The sequence below is a fragment of the Dipodomys spectabilis genome, unplaced genomic scaffold (genome assembly GCF_019054845.1).
Source record: "Dipodomys spectabilis isolate Male_0828 unplaced genomic scaffold, ASM1905484v1 ptg000266l, whole genome shotgun sequence".
Classification (NCBI taxonomy): Eukaryota; Metazoa; Chordata; class Mammalia; order Rodentia; family Heteromyidae; genus Dipodomys; species Dipodomys spectabilis.
The window spans coordinates 6,046,630-6,060,577 of NW_024870943.1; the positions used below are offsets into that span (position 1 = coordinate 6,046,630).

The window sequence follows — 13,948 nt, forward strand, 5'->3', positions numbered from 1 at the left end:
AGCTGGTACACTGCAGTTTGAACCATACCTTCACCCCTGTGTTTTTCTACTTAATTGGAGGTGGAATCTATTAGGCTTTTATGTCTTGGCTGACTTCAAGACACTATCCTTTAGATCCCATTCTCCTAAATACGTAGGATTACTGGTTTGAGTCACTAGAACTTAGCTTGGTTCCAGATTTTGTTTATTTTTGTTTTGTTTTTATAGTATACATCCTATCGATGGGTGGAAAGTGATTAAGCTTTTGCTTTGCAATTTCCCTAATGTCAACTGATGTTAAATATTTTTTCATGTGATTCATTGGTCATTTGTAGATCATTTTTAGGGAACTATCTATTCAATTCTCTGTCTATGTTGGGGTTAAGTTCTGTGGAGTTTGTTGTGGTTGTTGCTGTTGAACTGTAGGAGTTTTCTGTATTCTGGATATGAATCTCTTATGAGAAGCTCAGTTACTTGGGAGGCTGAGGCAGAAGGACCAAGAGTTTGAGGCTAGCATAGGCAAGTATGGTAGTTCATAACTGTGATTCCAGTTCTCTGGACTCTGGGACAGCACTACAATGGCTTTTTAGAAACTACTTTTGCTAAATAACACTTTGGCCCAAAGGTTACCCCAAAACAGGGGAAGAGCCTGGTGTCTCCAACCTCATTTTGAATCGTCTGTCTCTTTTGTCTTAAAACTGGGAACCAGACTTCTGCATAACTGCATGTTAATCACTAAAGGACTGTCTAAAATCTTAATCATCCCCTCCAAAAGCCACAGGAAACAATTTTCTGACCCTGTGATTCTCCATCCCAAGAGTCCTGCAGCGCCCCCTACCAGCAGGCAGTAGTTACAGAAAAAAACTGATCTCTTACACTTTACCCTTTAATCCTCTTACATTGTAGCAATACAGATGTGAAGAAAGCCTGGACTACTGACCTGTAAACTAAGTTTTGGCCCCTCTGGCTCTATTTTTGCTCGGTTAACCTTTAACCTTTTCCTGATTCTCTCTCTCTCTCTCTCTTTCTCTCTCCCTCTCTCTCTCTCCCCAGTAGTCATTTTGGGAAGGCCTGCCTAATTGATAAACATCTACCCCAAGGCAGCAATGCTTTTCTTATCAGAACAAGTGGTAGCCAGTGATAAAGATCAACCAGGCCACACTAGGACCAAGACTCATTAACTGTGCTTCTTGCTTGTTTTTTTTAAATACATATAAACTGGTAGCTCATGTCAGTACCTTAAAGACAGTGTTGGGGAGGGGGAGGGGGGTCACTGAAACTCTTTATTCTTTCCCATATTAGCTGCTTTAAATAAATCTTCTTTCTCTACCCTTTGTCACCACTTGTCCCTTCAATTGGCATTTGTTACCCAGGGGGCTGAGCCCAGTTTGAGACTCTCCAAGTAAGGAGCTTTGCCCTAAACTTCAATAACAGGAGGATTGCAATTTAGAGAATGCTCTGGACTGGACTGCATATATGTATGTTTATTTATTTATTTATTTATTTATGCCAGTCCTGGGGCTTGAACTCAGGGTTTGGACACTGAGTTTTGCTCAAGGCTAACACCATACCACTTGAGCTACAGCGCCACTTCCAGCCTTTTCTGTTTATGTGATCCTGAGGAATGAAATCCAGGGCTTCATGCATGCTAAGCAAGCACTCTACCACAAAGCCACATTCCCAGCCCTATGAATGTATTTTTAATTTTGAGAAGCTATTTTTTTTTGGTAGTACTGGGGATTGAATTCAAGGACTTTCCTATGTTTGACAAATGCTCTATCATTGATCCTTATCCTCAGCCCCAGACTGTATAACCCAAAAATCACAGAGCAGAACAGGCAGGGTGGATCATGCCTATATCCCCAGCTAACTTGGTATGGGGAGACAAGGAGTGGCGATTCAAGGCCAGTCAAGACATGTTCATGAGACCCCCAACTCAATGTAAGTATAAGGCATGGTGGTATGTACCTGTGATCCCTGGTACTGGAAAAACACAAGTAGAAGAATTATGGTCCATGCTGGGCACCTGTGGCTCCTGTCTGTAATCCTAGCTACTCAGGAGGCTGACATCTGAGGATCCTGGTTCAAAGCCAGCCCAAGCAGGAAAGTCTGTAAGGCTCTTATCTCCAATCAAGTACTCAGAAAAAGCTGAAGGTGGCACTCTGGCTCAAGTTGAAGACTGCTAGCCTTGAGCACAAAGCAGCTTAGAAACAACTCTCAGGCCCTGAATTCAAGCCCCAGAACCAGCAAAAAACAAAACAAAACAAAATCAATAATATAACATAAACAGTGATATAACTAATATATTATCTAGCTGGGTGCCAGTGGCTCACACCTGTAATCCTAGCTACTCAGGAGGCTGAGATCTGGGGATCAGGGTTCAAAGCCAGCCCAGGCAGCAAAGTCCTTGAGACTCTTATCTCCAACAAACCACTAGAAAACTGGAAGTGGTGCTGTGGCTCAAGTGGTAGAGTGCTCGCCTTGAGCTGAAGAGCACAGGACAGCGCCCAAGCCCAGACAGAGTTCAAGCCCCACGACTGGCAAAAAACAAACAACAACAAAAAAAAACTAATATATTATCTATCTATCTATCTATCTATCTATCTATCTATCTATCTATCTATCTATCTATCTATCTATCTATCCATCTATCTAATTATTTTTGTCTCCAGGCCTGGGTGTTTTCCCTAAGCTCTTCTGCTCAAGGCTACTGTTCTACCACTCTGAGCCACAGCTCCATTTCTGGTTTTCAGGGGGTTCATTGGAGGGAGATGAGTTTCACAGATTTTTCTGCCTGAGCTGGCTTTGAACCATGATCCTCAGCTCTCAGCCTCTTGAGTAGCTAGGATGACAGGTGTGAATCTGTCAAATAGCTAATTAGCGTCCAGTTTGGTTGGGTTTTGTGTTTTGGTACGTTAAGCTACTGCCTTGGTCTCAATGTATAAGCATAAAAAGATAGTTAACTTTCTGGCTAGACTGGTGTTACCACTTGAGCCAAACCTTCAATCTGGGGCTTGAACTTGGCCTGGACGCTGTCCCTCAGCTCTTCAGCTCAAAGCTAGCGCTCTACCACTAGAGCCATTGCGCCACTTCCGGTTTTCTGGTGGTTTATTGGAGATGAGAGTGTCACGGACTTTCCTACTCGGGCTGGTTTTGAACCGTGATCCTCAGATCTCAGCCTTCTGAGTAGCTAGGATGACAAGCATGAGCCACCGGTGCCCGGCTAGTTTGCCTTTTTGTTGCTTAATTAGACATGGAGTATAGGACTTTCCTGCCTTGGCTGGCCTCGAACTCTTGTCCTCCCATCTCCAGGCTAGAGCCACTGGCGTTCAGTCCAATACAGTTTCTTACTTAAAACGGTTATTTCGAGCACTCTTTTTTTTTTCTGGCGGGGCAGGTGGTGGTGGTGGTGGTGGTGGTGGTGGTGGTGGTGGTGGTGGTGGTGGTGGTGGTGGTGGTGGTGGTGGTGGTGGTGGTGGTGGTGGTAATGGGTGCAGTCGAACTACATTTCCCAAAATGCAACGCTCTTTGTGTGTGCCGCCAAGCATGTGGGGATTGTAGTCTTCCGTAGAGAACTAGTTCCACAACTCCCAGCATGCGTTTGTTGTTCGGATCATTTGGTAGAAAAGGGCAGTCGCGCAGCATGTTGGGAGGCGGACCCGACTCTTCCTTGAGGAGTAGACTCGTTGGTGGGGGGGGGGGGACTACAACTCCCAACAGGCTGTGCGCGTGAAGGCGGGCGGGTCCTTCTGCCGGAAGTCTGCGCCAGCCTTTGGGGGCCCCCACAACTGCAGCCGGAGCCAGAGCCGCCCAGTAGCAGCGGGGACCCGGGCCGCTGGGGTCCGAACGGGGGTCGTCATGGTAACGGGGGCGCGCCACACCGGGGACGAGCCGAGACAGGGTCGGCGCGCGGGCAGTGCCGGCCTGGGTCGGCGCCGGGCGCCGGTCCCCTCCCCCAGTGGTGGATGGTCCGGGCCAGGCGCGGGCGGCGAGGATTGAGGCCGTGGGGAGATCCAGAAGGGGAAACAGCGTCTGGATTCTGCGCTCGGGGGTGCTCTGGGGTGTCCGCCCAAGGGGGCATTGGAGAAGAAGGGTGGGCGATCGCAGGTTTGGAAGGGGCCTTTGGAAACTAGAGACGCAGCTGGTGAGGTCCGATCTTGGCGGGGGGGGGGGGGGGGGGGGGAGTGCAGGCATTGTAGTGGGGAGGAAGCGCCGGAGCAGAACCGGGGTGAGGGGGTCCCCGAAGTTCAGGAGCTGGCCCTGCAGGGGCAGAGGGGATGTTAGGACCGGAGAGGATTTGGCTGAAGGAGAGAATCCCGGGGAGGGGGTGGGGAGGCGGGGAGAGGCTGGATACTGGGAAGCTGAAGGTAGGAACTGCGGAAACAGTGGATGGAGTCAGAGCCGGTGAACTGCACCCCCAAGGCTTGGAGCTAGGGTGTGCATCCCAGAAACAAATAGGGAGCAGATTTCAGGAGGAGAGGCTTGGGGCCAGGGTACAGAATAGGCTTGAAATTGTGACATTTGAGGGGGACTTTTGAGGCAAGAACTGAATTTCGGATTTAGAGGCCATCCTGCTCCCACCCCCACTCCAACGTGGAGCTTTGAAACTAAGAAGGGTTGTTTGGGCGGGAGGAAAGGTATAAGAACATGGACGAGCCTCCCCAGGAAACAAGGTCCTTGGAGGTAGGTAGTGACCTTTGGAATAAAGGATGTGGCCTTGGAGCTGGAGAAGGGTTATTTGTCTCCAAAGAAAGACCCATTGAGGCTGGAGGTGGGGAGGTCTAAAAAACCACTAAAGGAGCAAGCGAAGGAGTGGCAGACACACTAGGGTCCTCAGGAGGTGTTGAGGGGATCTGAGAATGAGGGAGCTGTCACCCCCAGGCTTGCCTCTAGCTGCTCTAATTATGTGCTCTCGGGTCTCTGAATTCTGGGGTGCTCACCCAGCCCCTTCCTGTCCTGCCCTGGTCCTCTGTCCTGTGAGGAAGTGAGTTTCACTGCCTCAGCAGAGGAGTTCCTAGGAGAATGTAATAATATCCTGTTCCTTTCCAGCTTGGGGGAGAGGGGTGCAGATTGAGTGTAGACAGCAGGTTTAAGAAGAAGGACCCATTTCCTCCCCCCATTAAGGAGTCAGGGCTTCACACAAGTCAGGAGTTTGGAGGCTTAGAGGGTCTAGCTGTGAGATCTCCTTTCCCTGACCCATAAATCGTCTCATAATAAAATGGGCAATAGCATGCCAGACTCAGGGGCCCAAATCCAGGCTTCCTCACAGAGGGGACTTGGACAGCGCTGTCTCACTTCAATGTCAAATAACAAAGCCAGGCACTGGTGACACACGCCTGTCATCCTGAGAACTGAGAAAGATAGTTCAAAGCCATTATGGGTAGCAAAGTCTGTGAGACTCTTTATCTCCAGTTAACCAGAAGGCAGTGGAGCTGCCACTCAAGTGATAGAGTGCCAGTCTTGAGGAAAAAAAAAAGCTAAGAGGACAATGCCTAGGCCCAGAGTTCAAGCCCCAGAATTGGCTTAAAGAAATAAATTTGAGGTGAGGTCTATCCCGATGGAGCATCTGTGGCAACACATCGTTGGAAACGCCTCACAGAGTAAATATGTGGTGTGCTTTACTCACAGGACTATTCTCTGTGTCTGTGGGAAGTAACTGCAAGACACAAGGAAAAAAAAAGAAATAAATTTGTGCCAGGCACTGGTGGCTCACCTTTGTAATCCTAGCTACTCAGGGGACTGAGATCTGAGGATTGTGATTTGAGGCCAGCCCAGGCAGAAAAGTCCATGAAACTATTTCTAGTAAGCTTCTCAGAAAAGGCTGGAAGTGGCACTGTGGCTCAAATGGTAGATTGTGGAAGTGGCGCTGTGGGTCAAGCGGTAGAATGCTCGCCTTGAGCTGAAGAGCTGAGGGACAGCGCCCAAGCCCAGAGTTCAAGCCCCACAACCAACCAAAAGAAAAAATTCAAATGGTAGAGTGCTAGCTTTGAGGACAAAGAGGCTCAGAGACAGTGCCTAGTCCCTTAGTTCAAGCCCCAGGACCAGCAAAAACAAACAAAAGCAATTTGGGATAGATAAATTATATTTCAAGGTTTTTAATTGTGTACTAAAAAGGAACTGAAGCCAGGCACCGGTGGCTCATGCCTGTAATCCTAGCTACTCAGCAGGCTGAGATCTGAGGATCGCGATTCAAAGCCACCCTGGGCAGAAAACACCATGAGACTCCTATCTCCAATATACCACTAGAAAACCGGAAGTGGGTCTGTAGCTCAAGTGGTAGAGTGCTCGCCTAGAGCTGAAGAGTTGAGGGCCAGCACCCAAGCCCAGAGTTCAAGCCCCATGACCGACAGAAGAAAAAAAAAATTAAAAAGGAACTGAGCTAGATAATTCACACTTGTAATTAAGCTGCTTGCGAGGTAGAGATCAGGAAGACATGGTTTGAGGCTAGCGGGGGCAAAGTGTTAGAGAGACCCTCCCCCCCCCATTTCAACAAACAAGCCAATTATGGTGTTTGACATTTATGTCTCAGCTATGCAGGAGGCAGAAAAAGGAGGATCACAGTCCAAGGCCAGCCAAGCAAAATAAAGCAGAGGGGACTAGGAAGGTGGCTCAGTGATAGAGAGCTAACCTTGCATGTATGGGGTCCTGGGTTCGATTCCTCAGCACCACATAAGCAGAAAAGGCCAGAAGTGGTGCTGTGCCTCAAGTGGTAGAGCGCTAGCCTTGAGCTGAAGAGCTGGACAGTGCCCAGACCCAGAGTTCAAGCCGTACAAATGACAGAAATAAATAAGTAAAAGCAGAAAGGGCTAAGGGCATGGCTTTCACTTGCTAGCAAGCAAAAGGTCTTGAGACCAAACTCCAGGACCACCAGAAAAAAAAAAAAAGTTTATAAACTTAATTTTGAAAACACCCTAGCAAAATAAATCTTGAGAAATTTGCTTGGCCAGTGAGGAAACAGGCTTCAAGAGGCAAATAAATGCTAGAGCCAGGCATGGGAGTACACCTCTGTAATCCCAACATTTGGAAGATGGAGGCAGGAGGATCATGGAACTGGACTCCATAGTGAGACCCTGTCTTGAAAGCTAAACCATAAAAGGCAGTGATGGGACCTGGGACTTGATCAGCCATTGAATAGAAGGGAGGCTGGAGGGGCCCAGAGGGGTGGGGGTGTGTGTGTGAGGGCTGCACCCTATCTCCCCTGTGAGGATGGGTGGGGCTCTTGGGCATTGCCCCGCCTCCGGCTTCCCACCTTGCCTGCCTCTCACTCTACTTCCTCTGCCTCCCCAGATCCGCTTCATCCTCATCCAGAACCGGGCGGGCAAGACACGGCTGGCCAAGTGGTACATGCAGTTCGATGATGACGAGAAACAAAAGCTGATCGAAGAAGTCCATGCCGTGGTCACGGTCCGGGATGCCAAGCACACCAACTTCGTGGAGGTGACTGCTCCTTCCCTGCCTCCCACACCTCCCCCACACCCACGTCTTCTTACTTTATTATTTTTTGTTGTTGTTGGTCGTGGGGCTTGAACTCTGGGCCTGGGCGCTGTCCCTCAACTCTTCAGCTCAAGGCCAGTGCTCTACCACCTGAGCCGCACCACCATTTCCGGTTTTCTGGTGGTTTATTGGAGATCAGAATCTCACAGACTTTCCTGCCCAGGCTGGCTTTGAACCTCCATCCTCAGATCTCAGTCTCCTGAGTAGCTAGGATTACAGACATGAGCTATTGGCACCCAGCTATTTATTTTTGGTTGTGGGGCTTGAACTCAGTGCTTGAGTGCTGTCCCTGAGCCTCTTTGTGCTCAAGGCTAGTGAGCCACAGCTCCATTTCCAGTTTTCTGGAGGTTAATTGGAGATAAGAGTCTCAAAGAGCCAGGCTCACCTGTGGCTCATGCCTGACATCCTAGCTACTCAGGAGGCTGAGATCTGAGGATCGCACGTCAAAGCCAGCCCCAGCAGGAAAGTCCATGAGACTCTTATCTCCAATGAACCACCAGAAAAACAGAAGTGGTGCTGTGGCTCAAGGGGTAGAGCACTTACCTTGAGCTAAAGAGCTGAGGGACAGCGCCCAGGCCCTGAGTTCAAGCCACACAACCTACCAAAAAAAAAAAAAATTTAAGAAGAGTCTATCTCAGAAACAATAAAAAACAACAGGCCCCAAATTCAGTTCCCAGTACCTCAAACTAAAAGGAAATAAAAGAGGAAGAGGGTATGTGGAGATGGGGCAGTAGCGTGGTGGAAGGGGCCGGGGAAGACCCGGCCAGCTGGAAACAGAGGGCCATTTATCCTGGGACTGTGTGGGGGCCTCACTGTACCCCTGCAGAAATTAACCAGAAGCTGAGCTCCCAGTACCAGGACTGGTTGTTGGCACCCAGAGCTGCCACTAGGTGGCTCTACACTACCACCCTGACAGCCTGTACTTTTTTCCTCCAGATTTTGGCCAAATTCTTTGCACTCCAGTATGCATGTCCATACGTATATGTTGGTTTGGCAGTACTGAGGTTTGAACTCGGGGCCTCATGCTTATTAAGAAGGTGCTGTACCATTTGAGTCATGCCTCAGCAAGATCTAAACCTTATGGAGTGGTAACAGGAAGCTCAGAAAGTCTCAGATGTTGATCCCCCAGTGTGGTAGTATATGCCTGTAATCCCAGCACACAGAGGCAGAGGTAGAAGATGGAGATTTGAGGCCAGCCTGGGCTACAAGGCCTGAGTTGCCTTGGTGACAGTGGTGATCCCCCCCTCTCCTCCAGGACAGAGCTGCTGCTCACGGAATGCGTGTAGTTACCAAAGGAATTTACCCAGGATTTTTATTTTTTGAAGTCTTAACATAGCCCAGGCTGGCCTCAAACTCTTTTTTTTTTTTTTTGTCGGTCGTGGGGCTTGAACTCTGGGCCTGGGCGCTGTCCTTCAGCTCTTCAGCTCAAGGCGAGCACTCTACCACTTGAGCTACAGCGCCACTTCCGGTTTTCTGGTGGTTTATTGGAGATAGGAGTCTCACAGTCTTTCCTGCCCGGGCTGGCTTTGAACTGTGATCCTCAGATCTCAGCCTCCTGAGTAGCTAGGATTACAAGCGTGAGCCACCAGCGCCCGGCTGGCCTCAAACTCTTGATCCTCCTGCCTCAGCCTCCTGGGTGCTGGGATTACAGGCGACTGCTTCCACATCCATTGGGCAAGGAATTTGACTCCCAGGGGTCATAGAGGGAGAGGCCCGGGTATGGGCCTGGTGGATGTGCCTGGCTTTCCCTCAGTCTGGGCTTTTGTGCAAGCTCCTCCCTTTCTGGAACATTCCTGCCTGTCCTGCCCGCTCCCACCTTTGGAAGGAACATGGTTGCCCCCTCCTTGCTGCCTGTTGCACCCCTGGAATGAGCAATCGTGGGAGGACAGGGCTGGGCCCGGCTTTGCTGGGCACCCAGCCAAGGGTGCCCCGCGCCTGCCCTCACTCAAGACCCCTCTGCCCACAGTTCCGGAATTTCAAGATCATTTACCGCCGCTACGCCGGTCTCTACTTCTGTATCTGCGTGGACGTCAACGACAACAACCTCGCCTATCTGGAGGCCATCCACAACTTCGTGGAGGTGTGTGGGTGTGTGCGTGGGGGCACCTCGCTGTTCCGCCCTCAGCCTGGCTCTGCCTGGTTGAACCCTGCCTGCTCCCTCCGGCCTCGCCTCTCCTCACCTGCCTTGACTCTTTTTTTCCCCCTTGGAGGCACTTGGGTTCAAACTCAGAGCCTTGTGCTTGCCAGGCCAGGCGCTCTATCACTTGTGCTGCACCTCCAGCCATGTTTGCTAATAGCCTTGTGTTTGTTTACACCCAGAGTGATCCTGCAATGTCCTTCTTGTTTATATTCCCCAAATGTCTGAGATGACAGGCATGTACCGCTGCACCCATGAGCTATCATGCCCAACCTGATTGGCTGTCTTCAGGCCATAGGTCTGTACCTCTTTTGTCTCCTCCTTAGGTCTTTGTCTGCCTTTTTGTTTTTGTAGAACTGAGTTTTGAATTCAAGGGCCAAAGCACTCTACTTTTTTTGTTGTTGTTGTTGTTGGTGGTGGTGGTAGTCGTGGGGCCTGAACTCTGGGCCTGGGCGCTGTCCCTCAGCTCTTCAGCTCAAGGCGAGCACTCTACCACTTGAGCCACAGCACCACTTGCGGCTTTTTTTTCTTTCTGCTTATGTGGTGCTGAGGAATCGAACCCAGGGCCTCATGCATGCAAGGCAAGCGCTCTACCACTGAGCCGCCTTCCCAGCCCTGCTCCCTACTTCTGAGCCATACCCCAGCCCTGTCTGTCTCTTCTTCAGTTCTTGTTTTGTTTTTCCCCTTGCCATTTTGAGATAGGGTCTCACTGTGCAGCCCAGACTGACCTTGAATACAAGATCCTCCCATCTCAGCCTCCCCAGCAGCTGCGATTACAGGCATGTCCCACCACCCCTGTGCCTGTTCTGTCTCTTTAGGATGATCTTTGCTCCTCCTCCTCTGCGTGGCTCTTCCAGTCCTCGCCTTCTCTGTCGCCCTCCCTTCTCATGCTCATGACCTTGCCCTGTGTCTCTGCGACCCCCTCCCTGCCCAGCTCTTATCATCTCTCCCTCTCCCAGGTCCTAAATGAGTATTTCCACAATGTGTGCGAGCTGGACCTGGTGTTCAACTTCTACAAGGTAGGCTCTGGGGCAGGAGATGGGTGGGGGGTCCCCACGAGTCCCATTTCCAGGCTCTGAAGGCCTGAGCCCTCCCCCCCCCCCTTTCCCCCACACCCTCACATGGGCCTCCCGGCCTCCCTGGGCGCAGGTTTACACGGTGGTGGATGAGATGTTCCTGGCGGGGGAGATCCGGGAGACGAGCCAGACGAAGGTGCTGAAGCAGCTGCTCATGCTGCAGTCCCTGGAGTGAGGGGGGCGCCGCCCCTGCACCCCACACCCCTGCCCCCCTCAGCTGCCCCCAGGAAGGACCTCAGGAAGGACCGGGGGTGTCCGGACCGCGGGACAGGAGACCGCGCCCCCCCCACTGCCTCGGGCCGCCCTGGTGTTCCCAGTGGCCGTCACCATGCAGCGCTGTTCCTTGTCTGTGATGCTGTGCGTGTGTGCGTGGAACCCCAATAAACCTGTGGTCCTGCCTGGTCCTCGAGGTCTTCCCTGGAAACCCCTCCGCCGTGGGCCCAGAGTCCCTATGCACGTGCTCGCCTGTCAGCCATACTGAGGCAGCTGAGGTCTGGGGTTCCAGGTTCGAAGCCAGCCCAGGCTGGAAATTCTATGAGGCTCTTAGCTCCAGCTAACCACCCAAAAGCCAGAAGTAGAGCTATGGCTCAAGTGGTAGAACACTAGCCTGGAGCACACAAAAGCTGAGGAACAGTATCCAGGCCCTAAGTTTAAGCCCAAGTAATGGCACAAAGTAAAATAAAATAAGGGGCTGGGAATGTGGCATAGTGGTAGAGTGCTTGCACAGATGTATGAAGCCCTGGGTTCAATTCCTCAGTACCACAGAAAGTAGTGCTGTGGCTCAAGTGGTAGAGTGCTAGCCTTGGCCAAAAGAAGCTCAGGGACAGCGCCCTAGCCCTGAGTTCAAGGCCCAGGACTGGGAAAAAAATAAAATAAAATAATACTCGCAGCTAATATTGACAGCCCTGAGAGAAACTAGTTGGTGAATTCCATTCTATTAGCATTGTTACAGTGTAATCATAAAACAGCATATTCCTTTCCTACTGTTGCTGTAACTAGTCACCAAAACTTGGACTGCGCACCTGTGGCTCTCACCTGTAATCCAGATACTTAGGAGGTTGACATTGGGAGTATTGTGGTTTGAGGCTGAAAAGCCCATCAGACTCCATCTCAACCAAGAACATTACATGGTGATGTGCCTGTTACCCTGGTTACAAAGGGAAGCCCAAAATAGGCAATGCTGCCCGAACAGGAAAGTGAGACCCTATCTTAGAAATAAGTAGCTCAGGGGCTGGGAAGGTGGCTCAGTGGTAGAGCGCTTGCCTTGCATGCCTGAGGCCCTGGGTTCGATTCCTCAGCAACACATAAGCAAAAAGAAAAAAGCCGGAAGTGGAGCCATGGCTCACATGGTAGAGCGCTAGCCTTGAGCTGAAGAGCTGAGGGACAGTGCCCAGGCCCAGAGTTCAGGCCCCACAACCGGACGCAAAATAAATAAATAAATAAATAAATAATAAGTAGCTCATCGGGGAGGGAAGGGATAGTGGGAGAACAATAAAGGAGTGAGTAACAATTCTTGACAAGAAATATACTCGTTACCTTACTCATATAACTGCAACCCCTCTGTATAGCGTCTTTACAATAAAATAATTTTTTTTAAAAAAAGTAGCTCAGGGCTAGGAATGTGGCTTGGTGGTAGAGTGCTTGCCTAGCATGCATGAAGCCCTGGGTTTGATTCCTCAGGACCACATAAACAGAAAAAAGCCAGAAGTGGCACTGTGGCTCAAGTGGTAGAGCACTAGCCTTGAGCTGAAGAGCTGAGGCGCAATGCCCAGGCCCAGAGTTCAGTCCCCATGACTGACAAAAAAACCCAAAAAACTCAGGGACAGTGCCTAAGCCCTGAGTTCAAGTCCTAGGATTGGCTTAATAAAATACATAAATAAAATAAACAGCTCAAAGAAAAAACCGTGGGGGTGTGGCTCAGCAGTACAGCACCTGCCTAGTAAGCCCAAGGCTTTAAATAACAATAAAATAAAAATAAGGTGGAGAGCTTGCAATTGAGATCACTGTGGACCGTGTGAATGGCTAGTTAAGTTACACCCAATATCCACCAGCGCAGAGCAGCTGGTGAGGAGGCCCAGGGCAGTCCTGGCAATCTGCCCTGCAGTTTCTTTCAAGGGTAAACACACTTCCTCTCTGACTCAACAGTCCAAATCCTGTCTGTATAATACATTAAAAAAAAAAAATCACAACGGCTGAGAAGCAAAGGCACCTGAATGGCCATCTGTGTCAGACATGCTCTATCTGCACAAGGGCAAGTATGGCAGTACATGCCTGCAATCCCAGCACTCACAGAAGCCTGAGGCAGGAGACTTCTCAACTTTGAGGCCAACCACAGAAATGTTGGAACTTGTCCCATATCACTGAGACAGAGGAATATCTACAATAGGTAAAGAGCTCCAGTAAATCAATAAGAACTAGGCAAACAAGTGAATAGGAAAATGTGCCAAAAGGGAAAGTGAAGCCATGGGAGGTGGGCGGAGGAGGATGCAGTTGGCACACCGGATGGCAGGTTGGATTTCTACCTCCTAAAGTACACAAAAGATGGGCAGGGGCCTGCTGGTAGTTGTCAGAGGCTGGGGGGTAGGGGGGAATAGAGCTGGCAGAGGGAAGGGAGCCTCTTTAGCCTGGGTGAAAGCAAGTTCAAGGTGGAGCGGGAGAGTTTGTTCCTGGCCTGAGGAAAGGAAAGGCAGGCCGAGCCCAGAGGGAGAATGTCAGCTGGGAGAGGAGCTGGCGCGGAGCCTCCCACCTGCCCCAGTCCTGTCATGGTTGAGAGTCAGAGCATGCCTGGCCTTCTGGCTTCCTGTGTGGCCAGGTGGGCCCCTCCCACTGAATACAAGAGTCACCCACCCCAGAGTCCCAAAAGACCGCAGAGACACAGCTGTGGCTCCAGTGGTAGAGCACCAGTCTTGAGTACAAAAGCTCAGGGACAATGCTCAGGTTGAGTTCAAGCCTTAAGATTGGCACACTCCACCCCACCCCACCCCCCTAAAAAAGAGAAAAAAATTACTATTTAAACTGTCACTAATATTACTAAGAAGCCAGGCACATTACACTTGTAATCTTAGCTGTTCAGGAGGATGAGATCTCAGGATCGCGGTTCCAAGCCAGCCCAGGCAGACAAATCCTGAGAATTCAAGATCTCCAGTTAACCACCAGAATGCTGGAAATGGAGCTGTGGGTGCAAGTGGTAAAGGGATCAGCCTTGAGGGATAGTGCCCAGGCCCTGAGTTCAAGTTCCACAGTTGGGGTGGGGGGGTGGGCA

The 13,948-nt window shown here is 50.5% G+C and overlaps 1 protein-coding gene and 1 non-coding gene across 2 annotated transcripts; both read left to right on the forward strand.

Moving 5' to 3' along the window:
• Window positions 1–3,702: 3,702 nt before the first annotated feature.
• Window positions 3,703–11,089, forward strand: Ap2s1 (adaptor related protein complex 2 subunit sigma 1). The gene is made up of 5 exons (XM_042700347.1): window positions 3,703–3,840; window positions 7,267–7,416; window positions 9,440–9,553; window positions 10,570–10,629; window positions 10,760–11,089. The coding sequence occupies exons 1-5, from the start codon at window positions 3,838–3,840 to the stop codon at window positions 10,859–10,861; spliced, it is 429 nt and encodes a 142-aa protein (XP_042556281.1). The 5' UTR covers window positions 3,703–3,837; the 3' UTR covers window positions 10,862–11,089.
• LOC122125905 lies at window positions 5,521–5,648 on the forward strand. The gene has a single exon (XR_006150790.1). It is a non-coding gene; the product is annotated as a small nucleolar RNA SNORA18 (small nucleolar RNA).
• Window positions 11,090–13,948: the final 2,859 nt, after the last annotated feature.